The sequence below is a fragment of the Bufo bufo genome, chromosome 5 (assembly GCF_905171765.1).
Source record: "Bufo bufo chromosome 5, aBufBuf1.1, whole genome shotgun sequence".
NCBI lineage: Eukaryota > Metazoa > Chordata > Amphibia > Anura > Bufonidae > Bufo > Bufo bufo.
The window spans coordinates 521,240,916-521,266,969 of record NC_053393.1 but is presented as its reverse complement, the minus strand read 5'-3'; the positions used below and the strand labels follow the sequence as shown (position 1 = coordinate 521,266,969).

Below are 26,054 nucleotides of genomic sequence, written 5' to 3'. Positions count from 1 at the left end.
TCCGCAAAATTGCGGAATGGATGCGGACCCATTTTGCAGACGTGTGAATGGACCCTTAGGACGCTGATAAGAGGGGAGCAGTGGTTATTTTGGACAAGTATATTTACAAATCACAGGTTTTAAAAATGTTGGAGGATACAACAGTATATACTCCTCTGAGAAGTAACCCCCTCCATCAGCAGAAACGTAGGAATCTCCTGCAACAGGGGCTCTCAAGTGGCATCTTGAGCAAGAAAGAATTGGAATGTCTTTATGTTGAACATCCTGTAATATCGATATTCCATTCACTGCCAAAGATACAGAAAGGAGAGTTTCCACCCCCTATGAGGCCAATAGTGGCAGGAACAGGCTCATAGAAATAGAATAAATGTAGTACAGCGGCTCTGACCTCTTGTATCTGCTAGGTATGGTGCACGACCTTTAGCACCTACCCCCTAGACAGGATTCTAGCATATAGTAATCTATTATATGGATAAAAAATGTGGTGCTGGGGTCCACTTTTGTAGGTCACTTAAAATGGACGACAATAGATGAAATACAATGGATAAAATAGAACAATGAAACACAATTTGGCGCCAAAAATTATAAAAGATGAACAATAAAAAATAATGAAATAATGTCACTGGACGCTCCTAATGATCGGTGATATGTTGTATGGACCTGATCTTCGGAGCTCTGAAGTCTCTTGATTGGGACATAATAGTCCGTGGATCAAAGACTTGATTATCGTGCGTTTCAGATAGTCAGAATATGCAGATAGGTCAAATATCTCTTGGGTGAGATGAGGTTCTATATGTCGGGGGTGGTTATTGCAGCGTTATTTCCTGATACCATTGCTCCAATATGAGGTATGCCATGGAGTGTGCAATGGATAGCAACTGGAAACAGGCATTTGCATCAGTACGTATATCATATGTACTTTACCCCTCCTGAAGACGTTTTGTCCGGTAGCGGTTCGCTTGGATAATCCAGTCGGCGTGCGATCAGACGCCTGCTGTGTGTCTAGGACCTTCCGCCTTGTTCCACGTGATTCACCAGGTGATGTGATCGGAGGGGTGAGTTTGGGAGGCCGGACCGCCTCAGATGCCGTCACTGCTTGAGGCGCGCGCCTGTTCTTAACTTGAAAGCTGAGCGAAACTGATACTTGTGGTGTTCATATCCAGAGATACATTGGTGTGGAATCCATTGAATAGTAATAGCTGCTGAAACCAATGGATTCCACACCAATGTATCTATGGATATGAACACCACAAGTATCAGTTTCCCTAAGGCTAAATGCACACAACCGTTGTGTGTGTTTTGCGGTCCGCAAAACACGGATGGCGTCCGTGTGTGTTCCGCAATTTGCGGAACGGCACGGACAGCCATTAATATAACTGCCTATTCTTGTCCCCAAAACGGACAAGAATAAGACATGTTGTTTTTTGGTTTTTTTTTTGCGGACCACGGAACGGAGCAATGGAGGCGGACAGCAAACAGAGTGCTGTCCGCATCTTTTGCGGCCCTATTGAAGTGAATAGGTCCGCCTTCAAGCCGCAAAAACTGCGGCTCGGATGCGGACCAAAACAGCGGTTGTGTGCATGAGGCCATATAGTGAGGAATACGCGGACATTTGTAAAATTGTAAAAAAATTTAAAAATAAAAAACACCTTCCGGTGCTAAACTATGATGCTGAATGGAGTGAAGTGATCTCAGCAGGCATCAGATGTGCTGCACGCGGGGCCCCCACTTTGGGTCATAGGATCAGTCCCAGCCTTTTCTGTGACCGCCCGAAGGCCAAACCAGCGTGGCTCACATATCAAGGTAGCTACAAATGCGGCCACAGAAAATGCCCATGTTGTGAACACACGTCTTTAAGACGGGATGGGAACCCGACTTCCAGCAGCAAGCAGACGGCAGAGTGCCACAAAGTTTTATTAGTGTATATACAGTGAATGGTAGAAGTCCTAAGATTAAACACGTGTGTGATGAATGCTCCCTGCAATATGTAGGATGCACCACCAAGCAGATTAGAACCAGGATACGGAAACCTTTATCTGACATACCTCACTATCAAACACGTAATGTTTCTTCTGCCACTCTGCATTTTGCCATTGTACATAAGGGTAACACAAAAAGTTCTAGAGCACAGGGTGTGGAGAGGGTCAGGCTCCCAGTTTGGGAGGGGGGTGACCACAGACGCCAACTACTAAGTAGAGAGGCATATTGGATGTACGAACTTGGTAGCTGCTTTCCCACTGGCATGAGCAAAAAACATGATTTGATTTTACAATACTAATGAATTTAAGAAAGTTTTATTGGTTTTCTTTTTTTTTTATTAAAAAAAATGTATTGATTTTTTTCTCCTTTTGTATACATTTGGATTTGTTGTTCCATGTTTTGTGATCTGCACATACCGGTTTACCATGTGATGTGGTTTCCATGTGTGTGATTAGAGGAGGTGTATTTATATGGGCGAGTCACAGATAGCATTTTATATCATGAGTAAGGATCGTTAACTTGGGATCTGAAACGCGTCGATTTTACACTTGTCTTGCACTGCATGGATTTTACCGCATCAAATAAAGGATATCGTTTTACCAGAAGCTGGATCCTCTTACTTTTTGCACTGCCACAATGTGTCCACCCTCCAAAGGCGATCTTAAAACCCCGCTCCCAGGTCCCGCTAAGCCACGCCCCCTCCCACTCCTCAGCCGACGGGGATTGAAAAAATGAAGGTAAAAATCAACTTCTGTCAGCTGCAGAGGTGAGAGGGAGGGTGACTTTATCCCTGCAGCTCACACTCAGACGGTACAGTGCTGCTGTCTGAGAGTGAGCTGTTCAAAAGGACATCTCTGTGTCCGTCTAGGCCCTGCGCCAGACGGAGGACAGAGAGTCTGAAAGCCGGACTGTCCGGACTAAAACTGGACCTCTGGCCACCCTAGGGGCAGGCTGCTGTGGAGGTCACAGTTAAGGGGATGGTCCGCTATGGAGGTCAGTGTTAAGGGGCAGATTGCTGTAAAGGCCACTGTTAAGGCGGCGGACGCCTGTTGAGGTCACTGTCAAGGGGGTGGTGTGCTGTGAAAGTCACTGTTAAAGGAGAAGGCTGCTATAAAGGTCAAAGTTAAGGGGGTGGGCTGCTGTGGAGGTCCAATTTTAAGGGGTGGGGGATCAGTGTTAAGGGGTGGGGGGCTGTGGAGGTCACTGTTAAGGGGGTGGGGGGCTGTAGATGTCACTGTTATAGTGGATAGTGTCAGTAAGGCTTGATTTAAATCATAGTTTTCTACATAAAGACTAATTCTTGCTGGTATAACTTATAATATGCAAGTAGATGAAGATTTAAACAACTTTTCATATTAGTTTGATTAGGTTGATTCTGCATCCATAGGTTTGTAGAAGTTAGGATTAAGGTATTTTTCTCAACTCTGTTCATGTTATAACATTTTTGCTGTGAAGAAGAGGCCTGTGATCTCTGCGGAGTCAAATTCAGTTTTGAGAACTGCAAAAGTAAACCAAGCATCTGTGATAATATCTTGTAGGCAGAGAAACTGCCCAATAATCTTACAAAAACCTCTGGAAGAGCAGGACATTGTGAATGGATTAATGGAATTTATTTACCAAAAAAATTACACATATAGAAACATAGAATGTGTCGGCAGATAAGAACCATTTGGCCCATCTAGTCTGCCCAATACACTGAATACGATGGATAGCCCCTGGCCCTATCTTATATGAAGGATGGCCTTATGCCTATCCCATGCATGCCTAAACTCCTTCACTGTATTTGCAGCTACCACTTCTGCAGGAAGGCTATTCCATGCATCCACTACTCTCTCAGTAAAGTAATACTTCATGATATTACTTTTAAACCTTTGCCCCTCTAATTTAAAACTATGTCCTCTTGTAGCAGTTTTTCTTCTTTTAAATATTCTCTCCTCTTTTACCTTGTTAATTCCCTTTATGTATTTAAAAGTTTCTATCATATCCCCTCTGTCTCGTCTTTCTTCCAAGCTATACATGTTAAGGTCCTTTAATCTTTCCTGGTAAGTTTTATCCTGCAATCCATGTACCAGTTTAGTAGCTCTTCTCTGAACTCTCTCCAAAGTATCAATATCCTTCTGGAGATATGGTCTCCAGTACTGAGTACAATACTCCAAATGAGGTCTCACTAGTGCTCTGTAGAGCGGCATGAGCACCTTCCTCTTTCTACTGGTAATGCCTCTCCCTATACACCCAAGCATTCTGCTAGCATTTCCTGCTGCTCTATGACATTGTCTGCCTACCTTTAAGTCTTCTGAAATAATGACCCCTAAATCCCTTTCCTCAGATACGGAGATTAGGACTGTATCACTGATTTTATATTCTGCTCTTGGGTTTTTACGACCCAGGCGCATTATCTTGCACTTATCAACATTACATTTTAGTTGCCAGATTTTTGACCATTCCTCTAGTTTTCCTAAATCCTTTCCCATTTGGTGTATCCCTCCAGGAACATCAACCCTGTTACAAATCTTTGTGTCATCAGCAAAAAGACACACCTTACCATCGAGGCCTTCTGCAATTTCGCTGATAAAGATATTAAACAATATGGGTCCCAGAACAGATCCCTGAGGTACCCCACTGGTAACAAGACCTTGGTCTGAATATACTCCATTGACTACAACCCTCTGTTGTCTGTCCCTCAGCCACTGCCTAATCCATTCAACAATATGGGAGTCTACGTACAGCCTTATTCTACATAATTAAAAAAATGAATCTTTATTTCATGATGGAATAACCTTTTGGATGGTAATATATTTTCCTTTTAAAAAAAAATGGATAGTGTTGATATCTTTTTACAACACACACAAACATTAAATGAAATATACCCGTGCAAAGCCGGCTCCTTCAGCTAGTACGTATATAAGATTCTCGTAATCTGGCATCCACTTTGATACTTCCACTAATTAAAGACAAAATGGGATAACCCTCCCGTTCCCTGCTGTTCTTCTCAGGTTCCTGAATGTAAACTTTCGGTTTGACGCCGCTGCATTGACCAGCTTCCTTTTGTGTCATGTCAAATGGTCACGTAATGCAAGGGGAGCCGGTCACCGCTGGGACCAGCGATTGACTGCAGCGGTGTCAAACCTTATCTTTACATTCCGGGTCCCGAGTGGAGCAGCAGAGTCCAGAGAGGGAGGGAGCCAGTGTTGGGAAGCAGGTAAGTATGCTTCTCTTCGCAGGTCTGCCCACAAGGGGGGGTTTGGCAAACACCACCACCAAACGTGTACAACCCCTTTAACCCTTTCGCTACCAGCCCGCTCGCCCGTGCAGCGGGCGTCAGGGCCGGTGGGTCTCCGCTGTTTCAAACAGCAGGGACCCGTGGCTAATTACCAAGACTGGCAATAATGCTGATCGCGGTAATTAAAACCTTTTAGATGTTGTGATCAAGTGAGATCACAGCATCTAAAGGGTGAAAAACCTGGAAGCTCGCGCTTTCAGGCTTCTTACCGGCATCCTCTGTGGCCAATAAGGATGCCAGTAATTGGTTTGAATGCACTCCGCCTCACTGAAGAGGCTGAGGGCATTGAAGTTGCAATTCTTATTTTGGCCAAGAGGTGGCAGGCAAATATAAGAAATGAGCAATAGTCAGTAATAAATGCATTTAAAAAATCCATCATTGTTCAAAAATAAAAAATTGATTTTGTGCGCTCAAATACAAGCTTCAAAATCATTACAAAAAAGTTAAAAAAATATATAAAAAATATATAAAAGTTTAAATCACCCCCTTTCCGTATAATAAAAAAATAAATGCATAAATAAAAAAAATTTGAACATCATGGGTATCACCGTGACCGAAAACGCCCATACTATTAAAATATAAAAATATTTCTCCAATACGGCGAATGGAGTAATGGAAAAAAGGGTCAAAATGGCCAATTTGCCATTTTTTCATTGCTTCTCCTACCCAAAAAAAGTAATAAAATGTGATCAAAAAGTCACACATACTCCAAAATGGTATCAATAAAAACTACAGATTGTCCCGCAAAAAATGAGCCCCACACAGCTCAGTAGATATAACTCTAAAAAGGTTATGGGGGTCAGAATATGCTGATGTAAAAAACATTTTTTGCCTGGGAATGATGCAGGCAGGCGTCGGCTGTATATTGCTCTGCAAGCTGTGGAGGAGATCACTTGATCGCTACAGGCCCAGCTTCTGAAGATTCTATTGGCTGATCATTTCCCCCTGCAGGAGATATGTGGTATTACAAGCAGTTACTAATGCAAATGGCAGTGTGTAATATAGAGGCATAGCCCCTAATTATTGGTGGCTCTCCAAAGTAGCTCATATAAGGAGATACATACCGGAGAACAAACCCATGGGGAAGTTTAAAATAGTGAAATGATTGTGATTTTTCAGTGGGAATTGTCCATTGTGCAAAATAAGTCAATTTCAGATTTGACTCGGCACTAGTGTTGAGCGAACTTGTGTTTTAAGTTCGGCGTCTAAAGTTCGGGTTATCGAAGTATCCAATTATGGATTCCGCTACCACGGACCATAACGGAATTTAGAATCCATAACGGGATACTTCGATAACCTGAACTCGAACTTTAGACGCCGAACTTAAAACACAAGTTCGCTCAACACTACTCAGCACAGAATGTTTTTGATTTTTATTTTTTCCTTTACTCCAAAGTCCATACTTTTCAAGGGTCTGTCTTCACTCCCAGTGGAGACCCTGTTCTCGATTTGCCTGTATGCCGTCCTCTGCAGGCACAACTATAATTAATGGACAGAAGTACATTTGAGGCATGGAATCCATTTGGTCCCCGGGCAGTAATGCTATAGGCTTCTGTATGAAGGTCTGCATAATGTTCTTCTCCTTAATGCAAATCATGACTAGCACTGATGAAGCCTGCACATCTGGCAACACTCACACCGTAGCAGTGTGTCATTAACATTGCATGTTCCAGAGAGGTTTTCCTCCTGACAGGACCCACAATTTGTCTCTGATAGCCGGGTGACCGCATCGTGGCTTGTTTGTCCCGAGTTGGAGAGGAGGAACACATGGTCGTGTAGGTAAAAGTCATCCATGCTCTCCAACAGCTGGTCCGGTTCCTAGTCACAACAAGCTTTGTTCTCCCCCATAAACAGCCTGTAGATGTAAACCACTGACGGGGGAGGATGCCCAGACCACATGTCGCGTGCCCCATCATTCCGCCACACCAAACTTGGAGACACTGTGATCGCCTTCAGGACGTCCACTTCTCACTGCTGGAAATTGCTTCTTAACCATGTGTCATTGCTTATTACTTCGGAAATAATTTGAAGAACTATTGTTAGTAGCTGCATTATTTTATGTTGCTTAGGCAGGGTACTGGATCTCCTTGAAGAGACCAGTCTTGTATGGAGACTTACTGGTATCGAGACTTATTGGCAGTGCTCCATGGGAAAAGAATATGCAAAGAGGTATCTCCCGAGGAAGAGAACCATCTCGCTAGCACCACCTTGTGCAAGTGGTTCCCTGTGAGTCAGAATCCCCCGAGATTTGACAAGGGAATATAAGGTGGCGTGGTTGAGTTGGTTCTCTTCCTGGTGGGATTTTATTGTAAATAATAATCATTGGGCACTACAACAGATTTGTGGAGGAGCCACGGTAACTCCCCTGGTGCTTCCCTGACTTTTTTTTTGCCTGTCTCTGTACAACCGGCCTCGGGTGATGATGTCTCGTAATGTGCAGCTGTTAGAGCCAATCAGAAGCTTTAGTCGTCACATAGAAAGAAGAGACCCCAGAAGGGCAGGTTGTTCCGAGAGGAGAGGGGAGTGTATTCTGTATTTTTGTTTTCTCCACTCACCTATTTTCTGCAGGTGAAATTCACAAGTAAATCTGCACAATTTGGTGCGGATTTCCCTGCGGAGTCATGTGGAATTGCCGTAGAAATTTTCTGCAGCAGATTCAGATTGTACAGTAGGTGACAAGTGGTTTTGTACATTTTTTTTTTTTTTAAGTATTTTAATTCTTTTATTCATTTTATTTTTTTACTGTTTGTGTTTATAAAATCAAATTTGTATTTAACAGCTGGATAGCATTTGATCACCAACTAATTCATATATGTTTCTTTTTATTTAGATAATGGCTTCATTCCTGATGCTTTGCTTGAAGACGTCATGAAAGCGCTGGATCTTGTGTCAGAACCTGAATAGTAAGTGCAGAATTAGACATATAGAAAACATCGTCACGTTTTACGACTAGTTTTACGTAGCCCATGTGATGACTATACCCTTAAAGTATGGCTAGCACCAGCCGAAATTCCTGGGTACAGAGCGATGTAAACATTAAAAGGGTCACTAAACAGTTAATCGGTGAGGGTGCAAAGATGCGGAACCCCAGCGATCTGATATTGACGCCATGGATAGCATACTGTTACTGTAACATGAGCTGGGGAATGCATAGCTGGTGTATTTACCAGGTGGCCTCTTTTAGACTTATTGTGCGGCAGATTTGCAGATTCCCCAGCCTCTTGTCGTTCACCTAAGATAGCCGCCAACTTCTCGAGTGACCCTATGTACAACGTGCAGCGGTAGTCTAAGACACTGCCACCCCCCCACGGATGCAGAAGTGGTCATAATGGGCAGAGTGTCTGAGACAACCCTGTGTAGAGTGCACATCCCACCGTGTGCACAGGGGAGTCTGAGACCCGCCATTCGTGCATCGATCAACTCTGCCGGTGCATCCAAGGGAAGAGGCGTGTCTCAGACTACCGCTGCACACTGAAGAGAAAGCAGCCACGTTATGGGAAAGAGCACCCTGATGAATCAGTGGCACAGTAAGGCTACTTTCACACTTGGGCTTTCCCTTTCCGCTATTAAGATCGGTCATAGAATCTCAGTAGCGGAGGAAAATGCTTATGTTTTGTCCCCATTCATTGTCAATGGGGACAAAACTGAACTAAACGGAACAGCGGGCACCAGAATGCATTCCGTTCCGTTTGGATGCGTTCCCATCATGGACAGAGTAACGCTGCAAGCAGCGTTTTTCTGTCCGCGATGTGGTGCGGAGCAGGAAGGATGTAAGTCAATGGGGACGGATCCGTTTTCTCAGACACAAAAGAAAACTTATCCGTCCCCCATTGACTTACAATGGGTTTAGAGACGGATCCGTCCTGGCTATGTTAAAGATAATACAACCGGATCCGTTCATAACTAATGCAGACAGTTGTATTATTATGACGGAAGCGTTTTTGCTGATCCATGACGGATCCAGCAAAAATGCTGGTGTGAAAGTCGCCTAACTAGGTACCGGGTATATTTGATGTTCGTTCCCCAGCTAATGTTAGACCGAAAGCCGGTCGTTCACTTTTAATGTTACCGTTGATTCATCCAAGTTAATGTGGGATTCACTGCTGCATCTTTTTTTATCATCTCGTACAAATAAATATTTATATTTTTGCCGTTCAGTTCATAAATCTGATGTTCTGGTAATTTTATATTCCAGAGACTATTTTCTTTTTTTTTGTCATTTTATATATTTTATGTTTTTTTCTAAACAAAAAATGTGCCTTTAATTAAAAGAAGGGGAACGTGAGAAATAAATCTTTGGTGGTTTTTGTAAATACCTGAAGATGAATTGCACATGATGCACTGAAGTTTGTGTAAATACATGGCTGACAATAGACCCAGGCGAGCCATATGTGACCTGTGCTTACAGCAAGCAAATGCCCCCCCCTTCTAGGGTTATGTGAATGATCTCAGATTCTCACGGGTTCCTCATGCGGCATTGTCGTTATCAGATGGACAGATAAATTCCCAACGTTTATTCTCAAATGAACGTTTTCAGGAACCCAAGATAACCGCTTGACCCACCTAGACCGATGTTTCCATGTCTGATCTTAATCTACCGCTCTTGTTTTTGCATTTCATGAGGATTCTGGAAAGGTCAGCTGGGGACCAGAAGCAGAACGGAGACTTTCTATGTCACAGTGAATTTTTTTTAATTTTTTATTTCTATGACCCCCACAGTGCCATCGTTTTCATATATCAGGCCCATTGTGGTCCCAAATGACTTCCAGCTTGTGTTTGCCCAAGGGTTAAAGGGCATTTATCATATAGTAAAGGTTAATACAAGGCACTTACTAATGTATTGTGATTGTCCATATTGCCTCCTATGCTGGCTTGATTTATGTTCTATCACACTATAGTAAAAGGCACCGCCCTCCCTGGTGGCACGACCGAGGGAGTGAGCATAGGCCAGCGCTTTTTCCTACAGTGTACAAGAACGACCACCTCCACAGGATGGTCATAACCCCTGGAAGCAAACAGTGTATAATGTAGGGTTGCATCAGGTATCTAATTTTCAATACCCAATCGATACTTTTGTACCGGTATCAATTCGATACCTGGATTTGCCTTTTACCGATACTAGGCTAGTATCAGAGAACATGGAGCGTGCTCATGTTCTCCTCAGCAGCACAGGGGATAAGTAGTCTCTCTCTCCTCCCCACCGCTCCCGGGTGCCTCTGCTGCTACTACCACCAATGAGAGGAGATAGGAGCTGTGGCCACTGCGCCACCAATGAAGATAATTAACATTTAAATCAGATACTGGAGGCGGGTGCCGGCGGCAGAATCACATAGCCAGCACCCGACCTCTATGACAGGGAGCTGCGATCAGCGGCAGTTAACCCCTCAGGTGCTGTTTCCCATTGAAATGAACGGGGTGCTGTTTGGAGGCGTACTTTGGTGTTGAATCTGTGCAGAAAATGCGCCAAAACCGGCTCCAAAAAGCTCCATGTGAACGTGCCCCTCTACATACACAGTAACACCAGCCCTTGGCTCGCTGCCCTCGGCTCGTGTCGAGTTTCCAGCCCTGGGCTCGCTTACTACACTCTCTGTTTTTAGAAATGTTTTCCTAATAAGGTTCTGTCTCCCGAAAAAATTACCATTACTGTTTTGGTTTTAATCATAAGATTATGCAGTCTGAAAATAAACCCCTTTTGGGCGAATGCAATTTAGATGAATGTGTCCTGCATTCCCAAAATAGACGCGCATTCATTGGCAGAGACACACAGTGCAGGACCACGTATCTCAGGAACGCGGCGAGGCACAGCTTCCCTGCTTATTGTTTGATTTCCAATGTTTTCTAGTGTAAACCTCATGAAGACCAAATTAGACCCAGAAGGTCTTGGGATCATATTACTGGGCCCGTTTCTCCAGGAATTTTTCCCTGAGCAGGTACTGTGTGCAAGTGCTTATGTGATCTCCATAATTACTGGGTACTGCGGTATGTGTGCAGAATAACATCCCTTACATACAGAAGATAATATTCCATCTATCTACTTATCTATCTATCTCTATAATCTCATATCTATCATCTATCTCTAATATTTATCCATCATCTATTATCTATGTATCTATCTATTATCTATCTATTATCTATCTATCTCTATAATCTCATATCTATCATCTATCTCTAATACTTATCTATCTCATATCTATCATCTATTATCTATGTATCTATTATATATCATCTATCTATTATCTATCTATCTATCTCATATCTATCTATCTATCTATTATCTATCTATTATCTATGTATCTATCTTACTTATTTGAAGGCTCTGCCTATGCGTATAAAATGTAACTAATTTGCAATTGGTGCCAATTAAACATTTCCTACGTTTTGTTTCTACAGGTCCTATGCGGTCTATGGGCCAGATTTATCATTAGCTAAAGTAAAATTTATGGCGTGAAAAAGTTGCAATATATTTAGCACAATCGGTAAAACTGCGCAAAAATTTGCGACTTTTTTGGCTCTGCCCTATGCTCGCCAGTTTTCTGAAAGTGGGTGTGTTTTCTTATGTAAATCTCTAGACAGATTTACTATTGTGACAATTCAAAAAAGTTGAAAAAATTGTGCAATTTCACTCCAGGGAGGACCATGCTTATGTTGGGAACGTTATATATATTATATATATATATATATATATATATATATATGTGTCCTGCGCTTATTACATTGGCATCAAACAGAAGACTCTTTTTACCTTTTTTTTTTTATCTTTTTACCTTTTAAAAATGTTGAATTTTATTCAAAATAAATTAATTTGTTTTCATTTTTTTACTTGAATTAATAATGTGCACCACAGACCACTGATATGGACCCAATGTCTTCAATGGATCCGCAATCCGGGAAATGCGGTGCAGGCACGGATTAAAAGCTCACGGAAGCACTACGGAGTTGGAGTTGGTTTTTCTATCCATGCCTCTCCACCACCAAAAAAATCAGGCGTGCACTATTTTTTACCAGTGTGGACAGTCGGATGGGTATCGCAGACCACATTTAAAGTGACCGGGTCCTATATCCGCATGCGGCGGTCCCACGAACAGATGACACAATGGATGTTGAAAAGGGACACATTTAAATATTACACTATACACACTTATTACACTTTTTTAACTGATTCCTTTTTTTTACCTTTTCAACTAATATTTTTTTTTTCTTCTGTGAAATTCTTCTTTTTCCTTCTTTTTTTCATCAGATTTGTCTGGTAACGTATTTTCAGGTGAATCTATATTTTCTAATTCTTCTAAATCAGGTGATTGATCTAGAATTGTTTGCAGGTAGATTACTTTGGCTGGAAGATGAATCAGTATTTAAATGCCTGCATTACTGAGGACCATCATTTTGTTAAAGAAATTTGGCAAAAAGATCTGTCATCAAAGATGGGTCCATGTTTGCCATGTTCTCTTAGGTGCAACTGATAATGAAGTAAATCTTGGGACTTTACTGTCAGAAATCTATAAACGTGCGACTTTTTATCTATAACATATGCAAACGTTTGAGTATTTAAATGCGACTTTTCAATAGAACGTGCGACTTTTTCGTAAAGACGTGCGACTAAAGCCGCTTACTGAAGGATAAACTGCTACCGTCAAACCACATTTATCACAGTATTAAAGGTCCATTAATAAATCTGACTTTGCCAAATAAGATATAAGTGTAATGATAAATCTGGCCCTATGTGTCTCCATGGTAACAGACAACAACCCATATGTAGTCTGATTATGAGGTTATCTACCTTTCTATCTGTCCTCTGCTTTTGGCTAAAATACTAAAAGTAAGTTAGCTCAAAGTAGGAGAAAAATTATAGAAAGTACAAGACTGCAGTATGGCAATATTTATTTGAAATCTCATACAATGGAGATGCAGTAGGAAGAATAAAGGGCATCTGTCAGCAGTTTTGTACCTATGACACCGGCTGACCTGTTACATGTGCACTTGGCAGCTGAAGACATCTGTGTTGGTCCCATGTTCATATGTGCCCGCATTGCTGATAAAAACAATGTTTTAATATATGCAAATGAGCCTCTAGGAGCAATGGGGGCGTTGCCGTTACTCCTAGAGGCTCTGCTCTCTCTACAACTGCTGCACCCTCTGCACTTTGATTGACAGGGTCAGGCGGTGAAAATGTGATCATCTGGTCCTGTCAAAGTGCAGAGGGTGCGGCATTTGCAGAGAACGTGAAGCCTTTAGGTGTAATGGCAACGCCCCTGTTGCTCCTAGAGGCTCATTTGCATATTTTAAAACTTAATTTTTCTCAGCCATGCGGACACATATGAACATGGGACTAACACAGATGTCTTCAGCTGCCAAGCGCACATGTAACAGGTCTGCCAGTGTCATAGGTTCAAAACTGCTGACAGATGCCCTTTAACAAGAGCCGGTGGCACAGTACTCGACTACAGCCGTGTGGTTATACCGTTAGAAGAAAAAAAAAACGTAAATGAGGCCCCCACTCATCAATAAACTGACCGCATTGGCTGTGAACGGCTTTGGTTGCAGAGTTTCTGATGTAGAAATCATGTGAGTCTGTAGATTCTTCGAGGAGACCTGGACCTCGAGAAGAGCTCCTCTGCCTTTCATTTCATTGGTCAGTGAGGGTCTGAACCCCCCCCCCCCCGGGCCTCCTCTGATCTAAACTTCTCACCTGTCACTATCACAAGTATTTTATGAAATGATTACCCTTTAAAGTGGGCGTGGCCTTCTTTATGGGAGGAGTTTAAATAGTGATCAAGATCCGCTACCGAAACTGGTGCTTAATCTTTGTTTGTTTTGTTTTTCTTTTTAACTTTTAGGGTTCAAAAATCCCAGAATCCTTTAGCGTGTACCATTATAATGGATTGCGGCAGTCCAATCATTACGAGAAGGTAAGTCCCGCGTGGACTGTTTGCCGGGCTGACATGTCCATTAGAATGATTCTCCTCCTCGGACGTGTCTGGCGGGCTCTGCAAGTCATCAGCCTCCTGCTCTGTGTCATCACACGTTCTTATCTCTCCCCGTTACATTCTTGTGTTTCCTCTCATTTTTCCTTGGAAGAATTTCACAGTTAGGACTCTGTGGGGGCGAGTTTTACAGCCGAGCCGTACGGAGTTGTGCAGGAAATGTATGAATGATTGCTGCTAACCTCGGCTATCCATCAGATTACGAACGCTGGTTGCTGTGGGTTATGTTTCTCCTTTTTTTGCTCATTTCTTTGAAAAAAAAAAAAGTGAGATCGTAGCGTCAGGATGTCATTTTTTTTTTTATTACAGTGGTGTAAATAGAGTTTGATGGCTGACAACCTCTCACCTGACGCTGTTCTTGCATGCAGTAACCAATGCTGAAGGCAGGACAAGCTGTGGCTAGCCGCATGCATACTTCCTAAAATGTCCATCCTCATTAATGGGACACTATTAAACCCCCCGCCGATTTGCCCATAACTCCCCTGAACACCCACTTTCATGCATATTTACATAAGCCCCATCCACTTGGTGGGCAATCCAGCAAAAACTGGGACAGTTGAAAGGTATACCTATGTTTCCCCTGTAGTGCTCGCAGGGGAAACGTAGGGCCCGCTGCAGGTGATTGCTGCCGGTAGTCAGACCCAATAGGGTATTTGGTAATGGATTATCTTAGGCCTCATGCACACAACTTTATCCGTTTTGCGTTCCACAAATACGGATGTGCTCCATGTGCCACCCTCTTGTTATTTTGCAGATCCATTGACTTGCGGGTCCATGATCCGCACTTTGCAGAATATACATATGGCTGCGGAAAATGATGATCCATGAGCTTTCCGTATCCGTATGTCCGTTCCGCAAAAGGATAGAACATGTGCTATACTTGGATGTAAAATGCGGACCCATTAAAGTCAATGGGTCCGCCAAAAATGTGGATGCAACACGGGCGGTATCCATATTTTATGGATGAGGCCTTAGTGAGACAAAATACAAATGTCATAGAGCGGGCATAGAGCGGGATCCCTTTCTCAGGACTTTCACCTCTCCGTTGTGAAGAGTGGATCCCGCTTACCTGTTCAGGTGGAAATTAACAACTGACCATTGCATGTTCAACCCACTGATACTGAGACACCCCTAAAGGGGTGGTCCAGGATTCGGGGGGAAAAAAATAAAAAACATGGCTGTATGTGGTATTGCAGCCCGACCCCATCCACTTTAATAGAGCTGAGCTGCAATACCAGACGTAACCCATGGACAGATGTGGCGCTGTTTCTGAAAATAAGTGGGTCTCTTTCTCTATTCCTGTGGAGGCCCCTTTAATGTCATCGATCCCATTGGTTTAAAAAAAAAAAAAAAACATTCATTGGGTTTGTGCCAAGAGGAAAAAAAAAAAATTCCCATCATGCCTCAGGATGGAGCAGTAGTTGTACATGCCCGACCCTGGGTGAAGCTGCTGCGCACCTTGCGGACTAACGCATTTCAGGCTCTGGTCACACTTCTCCATTGTACATGATGACAGCCCCTGCTCTCACAGACGGGTCGCCTCTCAAAGACATCTTGGATGTTTCCAATAAGACAGGAGACGATGCCTCCAGCGCACCACTGCCGGATTTAGGATAATGTGCACTCAATCTTATGGGTGGGGGAAGGGAGGGGGGGTCGTAGTTTCATGAACATCCCCCTTTAACGATGGCTGGGGCTCTGCTGCAGTGCTACATTCCAGCGCATAAACGATTATGTGATGCTGTAACCGTGACAACTGGAAGAAATAAACAGGAGCGGCACAGGAGTGACTGTGATGTGACACTGGCGCTGCATTTATTTGGCTTTTTTTTTTTCCCATTCTCATTCCTTTGCTCAGACGTCATCCTTCAGATGATTAAGAATGTAACAGAATATTTAGTCCATGTTACAGAAGAAATCTGGAAAACATACAGAAGAAAGCACTTTGTCACTCCCCTCACTAGTGTGTCTGTATCCATACAGAAAGCGGACCTACTGAAATCTATAATATAGAGGGTCTGCCAGCAGTTCCGACCATGCTAAACTGCTGACAGCACCAGGTAGGAGCTAAGGGAGGGAAGCAGTACAAACATACCTTTTGTGGAGCTGTTATTATAAGGGGCAGTGAGAATATGAATTTTTAGTCTGCCAGGTTCTGCCCTGGAGCTTGAGCTTCACTTTGAAGTGCCCTCTGCATTGAGCTGCTTTACAGCCCCTCCCCTCTGCTCTGAGTGACATCTGTAGCTTCCAACCAGGAGACCGCCACAGCCGCCATTCAGAGGGGAAAGGCTGTAAAGCAGCTCAGCGCAGTTTCTCAGTGCAGCTCCCCCTCAGGGCACTTGAGCAGAGCCGCGCAGAATACAAGCTCATATTCACGCTACTCCTGATAAGAGCCCCACAAAGGATATGTTTTGTCCTGCTCTCTCCAGCCTCTACCAGGTGCTGTCAGCAGTTTAGCATGGTGTGAATTGTATTGTTCTCCCTGTTCTGTGTGGTTTTCCTCCACACCCTAAAAACATACAGAGCATAAAGCAACTTTAGGTTGTTAGACCCATCGGGGACAGTAAATAACTTCTTTACAGTGCTGCAGAATATGCAGATGTTATATAAGCAGTGTTACTATCTTTGTAATCCTGTCTCTGATGATAATTTGATGCAAGAGTGTTGTGGGCATGCTTTATGACCTGTGCAAAGGTGATTTTGCGGTGAGGGGGAGGAGGCGAGCTGTGATTATCACCTATTTGCCAGTGCTGGATGCTGTGTGTTATACTTTACACTAACACTGTCCATGTTTATTGGCCATCAAGTCCAAGAGCAACCAACGTTCCAATCGGCTCAAAGCGTCCATCTTGGTCCAGACCATGGTTTGCTCTCGTGTGTCAGCCTTGTGAACACCCATTTGCGTTAAGATGTCATTCAGAAGTTGGAAATACCTGGTGAAGGTGCTTGTCACAACAGACAACTCTACAAAATGTGGACCTGGGCCTGGAGGACATCAGGGTTCTACACGCTAGTCATAAGTTAACCACTAGGGGCAGTGATTCTGTGGAAAACTGCATTTCAGGGCTTCTATATCTTGGATCTATATTTTATGGCTCTCAATAAAGCTTTAAAAGGGTTGTTCAAAATCGGTAAAATATGGCTGCTTTCTACCAAAAAAGGCGCCACCCCTGGTCACAGGTTGTGTGTGGTATTGCAGCTCAAGACTTCATTCACTTTAGTAGAGCTGAGCTGCAGTACCAGATGCAACCTGTGGATAGGTGTGGCGCTGTGTTTTGGAAGAAATCTTGGATAATTCTTTCAATACTTTGGGATGAAAGTATATTTTCAATGCTTTCGCAGGGGGGGATACAGTCCAAAATGTGGTACCTAATAAGCAATAACACTGTCTGCATTCTGGTGCCATGCATTGTCATGTTTATGGTGTATGATACTTACATGAGGTGAGAGAAACATGGATGCTTTCTTACACAGACAGCGCCACCATTCTTTATCGGTTATTGCAGCTTAGTAGCAGATACAGCCCTGAATAAAGCCCCGTTCACACAGCAGATTATGGACATGCAAAATCCACCACGTGTTCCGCAGCAGAAACCCCTCTGGTGTTCCCACTGAATGGAGGTAAACCGCGAGCAGACGTCCGCCATATTTTCCTAGCACAGCCGCGTGAACTGCAGCGCAACCTCACATTGAAAACAATGGGAAGTGGACTCGCCACAGCCGCCAGGGGCTTTTTGGTGCAGAATCCGCTCTAAATCCACCGGCAAAAAATCCATGTGAACGGGGCCTTAAAATGCAGGGTGGGGGGGGGGGTGAAACAGTCATGTTTTTCTAATCCAATACACTCCAACTGTTACTATGCAGAAAAACTAAGTAAAAAATGAAATGTTAATTTTAAAAAATTTTGATTTTTTTTTTATTTATTTACTTTTAATGGTATTTTTCCTGCATTATGTGTAATATTTATATTGTCTCTATGCTTTTGTATTATTAAGGTCGCTTACATTGAAGGCACCGCTGTCATGGGTTTCGAAGACCCCAGACTGCAGACGGACGACACCCCCATCAAACGCTGTCTACAGACCAAATGGCCGTACGTAGAGCTTCTCTGGAACACGGACCGGCCGCCATCATTAAACTGACTCTCCGAGTTTCGGACCAATTAAAATTCCCTTCTAAAGAGGCTGTTTTACGGGACGCGATCTATTTACTACGAACTTGAAATCTTCTGTCTTGGGGTCGATCAATACATAAACTACAGTATAATGTATATACAGGGCGCAGCTCATCTTCTTTACGCCATTTGTATTCTTCTGTCTTCTTGGTGTTTTTTCTAAGGGGGCGCCATTATCCTCTATGGAGGACAGAATATATAACCGGTGGACAATAAGTATTAGTTATGCGATTGTGATACGGATACTTTGCGTCATGTGACTTAACCCAAATCAGACATTTTCTGAATGCAATTAAAGGGATATTCCCATATTACTAAGTGATGTATTATTGCCAGAATAGGACTTCACTTGATCGGTGATGGGGGAACCTCTGGACGCCTACCCAAACTGAGAATAAAGGGCTAGTCTAGAGCTGCACCTCCTTCACAGAGAACTGCAGCCTTGCCCTATTCAAGTGAATGGGACTACCTGTCTAAACTAGTGCTCTGCCCCCTTCATTCTCAGGCTCATGAGGGTCCCAGAGGTCACACCTCCACTAATAATAAAGTGACGGTATATCCTATCAAAAGCCTGGGAAAATCTCCTATAAGTCTGATGTACATGTATTCTACCATCTGTGTTATGGCTGCAAAACCTGGAACTTCCAGGATTCTACTGAAAAGGACTTAGCTCACCATAGGGTCCGGTTTAGTAGAACCACAGGGCATGCAAATGTTGCCGTTGTAAGGAGAATGCAAAAATGTTTTCAGGCCCCAATATGCAGTTTTCATACTATATGTTGCTTCATCCAAACATACTTTCTCATTCTAAGTCTGAAATGGTAATACACGCTGTGCGAGACACCGGCAAATTATTATCTACACGTGCCGAACTACTCATAATGGGAGGGATATGTTTTATGATGCTGATTAATAATCCTTGTATTAATTTTGAATTGATGGCAAAAAGCATAAAACAGAATAATGTTACTGTATCTTGTGAGTAATGATCCTTAAAGGGGGTGTCCTCATTCTCAGGATCCTTGGGCGGTCGCAGAGGTTGGACTGCCGCCTATTATAAAGTCCTATCCGAGCTCTAGGCTGTCACTTTATAATTGGTGAAAATACTAATTTAAAGAGGACCCGTCCCCTCTCCTGACATGTCTGTTTTAGTAACTACTTACCGTATTTTTCACCCTATAAGATGCACCTAGGTTTTAGAGGAGGACAATAATATTTTTTTTTTTTCATTAGACCTCAGATCAGACCTTAGATAACAGCCCCAATCAGACCCCAATGTTAATAAGACCCCAACAAGACCTCAGCTCAGACCCCAATGTGAATGACCCCCAATCAGACCTCATATCAGCCCCCACTGCCTCTCATATTATCCCCCAGCAGCCCCCATTGCCTCATATCAGCCCTTAGTAGCCCCCATTGCCTCCTATCAGCCCTCTGTAGCCCCCATTGCCTCATATCAGTCCTCAGTATCCCCCATTGCCTCTCATATTATCCCCCAGCAGCCCCCATTGCCTCCTATCAGCCCTTAGTAGCCCCCATTGCCTCCTATCAGCCCTCTGTAGCCCCCATTGCCTCATATCAGTCCTCAGTATCCCCCATTGCCTCTCATTTTGGCCCCCATTGCCTCATATCAGTCCTCAGTACCCCCCATTGCCTCATATCAGTCCTCAGTATCCCCCATTGCCTCTCATATTGGCCCCCAGCAGCCCCCATTGCCTCATATCAGTCCTCTGTAGCCCCCATTGCCTCTCATATTGGCCCCCAGCAGCCACCATTTCCTCATATCAGTCCTCTGTAGCCCCCATTGCCTCTTATATTGGCCCCCGGCAGCCCCCATTGCCTCATATCAGTCCTCAGTATCCCCCATTGCCTCTCATATTGGCCCCCATTGCCTCATATCAGTCCTCAGTATCCCCAATTGCCTCTTATATTGGCCCCCATTGCCTCATATCAGTCCTCAGTATCCCCCATTGCCTCTCATATTGGCCCCCAGTAGCCCCTATTGCCTCATATCAGTCCTCAGTATCCCCCATTGCCTCTCATATTGGCCCCCAGCAGCCCCCATTGCCTCATATCATTCCTCTGTAGCCCCCATTGCCTCTCATTTTGGCCACCAGCAGCCCCCATTGCCTCATATCAGTCCTCTGTAGCCCCCATTGCCTCTCATATTGGCCCCCAGCAGCCACCATTTCCTCATATCAGTCCTCTGTAGCCCCCATTGCCTCTTATATTGGCCCCCGGCAGCCCCCATTGCCTCATATCAGTCCTCAGTATCCCCCATTGCCTCTCATATTGGCCCCCATTGCCTCATATCAGTCCTCAGTATCCCCAATTGCCTCTTATATTGGCCCCCATTGCCTCATATCAGTCCTCAGTATCCCCCATTGCCTCTCATATTGGCCCCCAGTAGCCCCTATTGCCTCATATCAGTCCTCAGTATCCCCCATTGCCTCTCATATTGGCCCCCAGCAGCCCCCATTGCCTCATATCATTCCTCTGTAGCCCCCATTGCCTCTCATTTTGGCCACCAGCAGCCCCCATTGCCTCATATCAGTCCTCAGTATCCCCCATTGCCTCTCATATTGGCCCCCAGCAGCCCCCATTGCCTCATATCATTCATCTGTAGCCCCCATTGCCTCTCATATTGGCCCCTAGCAGCCCCCATTGCCTCATATCTTTCCTCTGTAGCCCCCATTGCCTCTCATTTTGGCCACCAGCAGCCCCCATTGCCACATATCAGTCCTCAGTATCCCCTATTGCCTTTTATATTGGCCCCCATTGCCTCATATCAGTCCTCAGTATCCCCAATTGCCTCTCATATTGGCCCCCAGCAGCCCCCATTGCCTCATATCATTCCTCTGTAGCCCCCATTGCCTCTCATTTTGGCCACCAGCAGCCCCCATTGCCACATATCAGTCCTCAGTATCCCCTATTGCCTTTTATATTGGCCCCCATTGCCTCATATCAGTCCTCAGTATCCCCCATTGCCTCTCATATTGGCCCCCATTGCCTCATATCAGTCCTCAGTATCCCCAATTGCCTCTCATATTGGCCCCCAGCAGCCCCCATTGCCTCATATCATTCCTCTGTAGCCCCCATTGCCTCTCATTTTGGCCACCAGCAGCCCCCATTGCCTCATATCAGTCCTCTGTAGCCCCCATTGCCTCTCGTTTTGGCCACCAGCAGCCCCCATTGCCTGTCATGTTAGCCCTCATTGTCTCAGATCAGCCCCTATTGCCTCATGTTTAATAAAATAAATAAACCACTTACCGCGGGCGCTCCTTGCTGCCCGCGCTCTGTCTTCCTCCTGCTGTCGGCTGTGCTGTGAACCGGCGCGCATATCGTGTGGTCTCAGAGCGCCCTCACGCTGTGCACAGGAAGTGGTGAGTACAGAGCCTTCACCGTTTCCTGGTCCTCTGTATGGTCTTCTATAATGGAAGTGCTCATTAGTATTCGCCCCATAATACGCAGTGGCATTTCCCCCCCACACACACACACACACTTTTGGGGGGGAAAAAATCTGTCTTATGGGGCGAAAAATAGGGTACATTGTTGTACCATTCCTTTATTATTCCTGTTAGAAGTTAGGAACAAATTACCAGCAGTTTGTAATGAAGATCCAGCAGGGTGTTACCAGTTAGCGGTGTGTCTCTGCACAGCCCGACCTTAGCCAATCAGTGCTGCCAGTGTCAGGCTGTGCAGGGACACACCGCAAACTGGTAACACCCAGCTGGATCTTCAATGCAAACTGCTGGCAATGTGTTCATAACTTCTAACAAGAAAACAAGAATAATAAAGGAATGGTACAACATAGAGTTATAAGAATAGATGCTCTAGAATTATTACATGGGGAATGCAATAGTTACTAAAAGAGACATGTCGGGGGTGCTCTTAAGTTAACCCTCCCCTGTCGTTATAGATGGAGAATATCTCTGGCTACTTTTACAGCATCACTGTCACTTACACCATGCTGTTCACGGATCATCCCACTGATAGGACCATGTTCACGTGTGGCATAACTGTTGACGAAAATTTTGGAATTTAAATTCATGTCTATGCATGCGAATGAGGTTGTTTCTGCAGCATGTTCCTGGATTTTTACAAACCCCATTAAGATGTGTGGAAATTTCATAAAACATTTCTGCTACGTATCCGCCATGCGTGAGTATACTGTTAGCGATCAGCTGCAATCTGTGATGGAACCTAGAAATTTCCCCTGCAGCGCCACCACAGGAGACATGAAGCATCACGTGGTGCCATTCACATTAATGGGCTGTCTGTGTAATGCCGCAGATGTGTCGGATGCCGCAGAGAGGCTGATAGAGATAAGAGTCGTGAATGGAGGGTCTGTCTATTACATCAGAATGTCCTAATTGGGGATCTGACTATGACATCTGTAAACCAGACTTCACTTACAGAACTGATTAACAAGGCAGGCTGACCATCGGAACCAACTGACAGATGTGTATGGAGGCCTCCTGACTCTCACTTGAAGGCAGATCATGGTGGAAAAAAGGTTCTGGAGAAATGCTGCCACTAGGAGTCTGGCAGCAGCTTACGCCGCCAACCCAACTGAAAACACATACACTCGGCTGTGCCAAGATTACAAATGTATATGTCGGTTTCAGGAAGAATAGTTGCTTGTCTGACAGATATCAGGAGGCCGGGACAGAGAAAAGTGTAGACTCAGTCTTCTCAAGCCTCGTTGCAGCTCTTCTGGGTTCACCTTGGTGTTGTGGACGGGCTGGTTCCAAGGGACAAGCTCCTTGACAACATTGAAAAAGCTGTAACCATTTATTCTTAGCTCTACTGGACTGTCAGAAATGACTGTCTGTTCAGCTTGAACCTGGATTGGCCCTGTACCAACAGAAGAGAAGGCAAAAGGTAGTCAAACCACATCATTCTCCATCTTGCCTTGCAGTAATAATCAGATTTTTGGAAATTACATTTATAAGGCAAACACCAACTGACCCAGGTATAATGGGATGAATAGGGTTGTGTAAGATTCGAAAATGTGTAAAGTAGTGAAATCACATCATTCTCCATCTCATCCTGCAGTATTAATCAGATTTTTCTAAAACTAAATTTACCCAGATATAATGGGATGAATCGGGTTGTGTAACATTCAAAGATCAAAAATAAGCAAAGCAGTGAAATCACATAATTCTCCATCTTGTTCTTGCAGTATTTATCAGATTTTTCTAGAGTTAAATTTATGAGGCTAACACCAACTGACCCAGATGTATTGGGATGACCAGGGTTCTGTAAGATTCAAAGATCAAAAATGAGCAAAGCAGGGAAATTACATAATTCTCAATGTCATCCAGCAAACACCAACTGATAAAAGGATCAATAGGGTTCTGTAAGATTCAAAAATTGGCAAATTAGGGAAATAGCCTTGTTCTCCATCTCATCCTGCAATATTAATCAGATTTTTCTAAAATTACATTTATGAGGCAAACACCAAAGAACCCAGATATAATGGGTCGAATAGGGTTGTGTAAGATTCAAAGATCAAAAATACAGCAACCAGTCGGGTTCAACCTATGTATAAAGAGATGTGTAAACGGATTGTTACTGACGGCACCGCTACACGCAGCCTCGTAATGTGGCCCTCTATGGGTCTGTAAGGACCCCATGTGCTCACTGTACTAGTATTGACATGTTAACAACCAATCAGATCACTAAGGCCAGCTTCACATTTGTCTGACGATTCGAATCAGTTCCCCTCCGGCGTGGTGCAGAAAAAGCGGGAGGGGAACGGATTCCATCGTTTTGTTTTTTTAAAGGATTGTTCATATTCAACCAGCGCATCATAATGAACCCGGATCTGAAATAGCGCCGGACAGAAAAGAGCTGCGTGCTACATTTCCTGCGCGGTAGTATCAGCGCATAGTCGCCGGATCTGTGCACTGACAGTTGTGTCCGGCTCCCTACCTGAAACACCTGGATGGGCGCAACTGATATATGTGAACTGGATTCTGATTGGTTGCTAAGTATGGCCCTGGGTATTTTGTTCATGGACCCATTTTACGATTGTATTTTTTAATTTTTAATTTTTCTTACTTTTAATTCCATGTTGTAATGATATTGCCAAACACCTCCTGCCCCGATGCTGTTTGAGCTGCGGTATATACCAAACACATGAAAAGCATCGGATCCACTATTTATTATGTTCATGTTGCTGGCCTTAAATAAACTTTTTTTTATTTTTTCCTGATACTTTGTGTTAATTTTTGTTTCCTTGAGTAAAAAAAAAAAATGAAAAAATAATCTAACTGTTATTTTATTACATGCTGTGCTACATTAGGCATGCGGGTGATAAGATAAAGGACCGTACACTTCGCCGACTGCGATCCTTCTGTATCTTTATTTTATTTTCTACCTTGTAGCATCTTAGAAGTTTCCTCCGGAGGATCGGCAGAAAAAGGAAACTCGTACATCCGGCCTTCCTCCCCTGCCTTATACACAACAGCTTTGTTTTCCTAGATAATCTGACTGATTGTGTGAAACCCCGGGTATTCTAGGTCGTCGGTGGTCAGGACACGGCTCTTATTATCTACTTTATTGTAGCAGTTTATTATAATTAAGGGTAATTTCACACTTGTGTTGTGAGGATCCGTTACCGGAACTGCCTGCCGGATCCGGAAATCCGTTTGCAAACAGATAGCATTTGTAGACAAATCCGGATGCGGATCGGTCTCACAAATGCATTGCAATACCGGATCCGGCTCTCTGGTGTCATCCGGAAAAACGGATACGGTAGTTATTTTTTCACATTTTTAAATGTCTGCGCATGCGCAGACCGGGAAACCGGATACGTTTTTCCAGAACATTGGTGCCAGATCCGGCGTTAATGCATTTCAATGGAAAATAATGCCGGCATTCCAGAAAGTGTTCCGGAATTTTGGCCGGAGAAAATACTGCAGCTTCCGTAAGAGTGACTGAACTGAAGACATCCTGATGCATACTGAACGGATTTCTCTCCATTCAGAATGCATTAGGATAAAACTGAAGCGTTTTTTTTTTTCCGGTATTGAGCCCCTAGGACGGAACTCAATACCGGAAGAGGATGACGCTAGTGTGAAAGTACCCTAAGACATTGATGACGAGTATATCAGTCGTGAGGGGCAGACGGTTGCCGTATCGTGACGACCAAACCTGTCGCGCGGAATGTGTGAGTGCCATCAGGAACTGCTGGTTCCAGTCCTGCTCTAACGGCAGAGATTAGGGAGAGGTCACATCACCAGATTTTTTCTGATCCGTCAGAAGAAAAGTAAAAACAATATCCTGTTTAAAAAAAAAAAAGAAAAAAAAACACGATCCTGTTAATACCTTGTGCACATTTGGCATCCGTTTGAGCCATTTCCAACTGAGATCCGTTTTTTTAGGCTTAAACAAGTCCTGCATGCAAGACTTTTGTTTCGTCTACAAAAACGGATCTCAGATGGAAATGACTAAGGGCTCATGCACACGACCGTATGCCCTCTGGGACATGCGGGCCATATGTTCCGGAGCGGCATACATCGTGCGCACGGGAGCGCACAGCATCATAGGTTACTATGATACTGTGCACATCGGGCCGCCTGCGGGATTACTGTCCTGCACAATAGTCCGGCGGGCGGCCCAATCTGCACAG

The 26,054-nt window shown here is 44.0% G+C and overlaps 1 protein-coding gene across 3 annotated transcripts in view; it reads left to right on the top strand.

Moving 5' to 3' along the window:
- MINDY3 (MINDY lysine 48 deubiquitinase 3) overlaps nt 1-18,726 on the top strand; it is a 154,560-nt gene extending 135,834 nt beyond the window's left edge. For all 3 annotated transcript variants that reach the window (XM_040434557.1, XM_040434558.1, XM_040434560.1), the window contains 4 exons: nt 8,091-8,163; nt 11,103-11,190; nt 14,095-14,166; nt 18,237-18,726. In XM_040434557.1, coding sequence (XP_040290491.1) covers nt 8,091-8,163; nt 11,103-11,190; nt 14,095-14,166; nt 18,237-18,383 — 380 coding nt within the window. In that variant the 3' untranslated portion in view covers nt 18,384-18,726. The remainder of the gene's footprint in view (nt 1-8,090; nt 8,164-11,102; nt 11,191-14,094; nt 14,167-18,236) is intronic.
- The last annotated feature ends 7,328 nt before the right edge of the window (nt 18,727-26,054 follow it).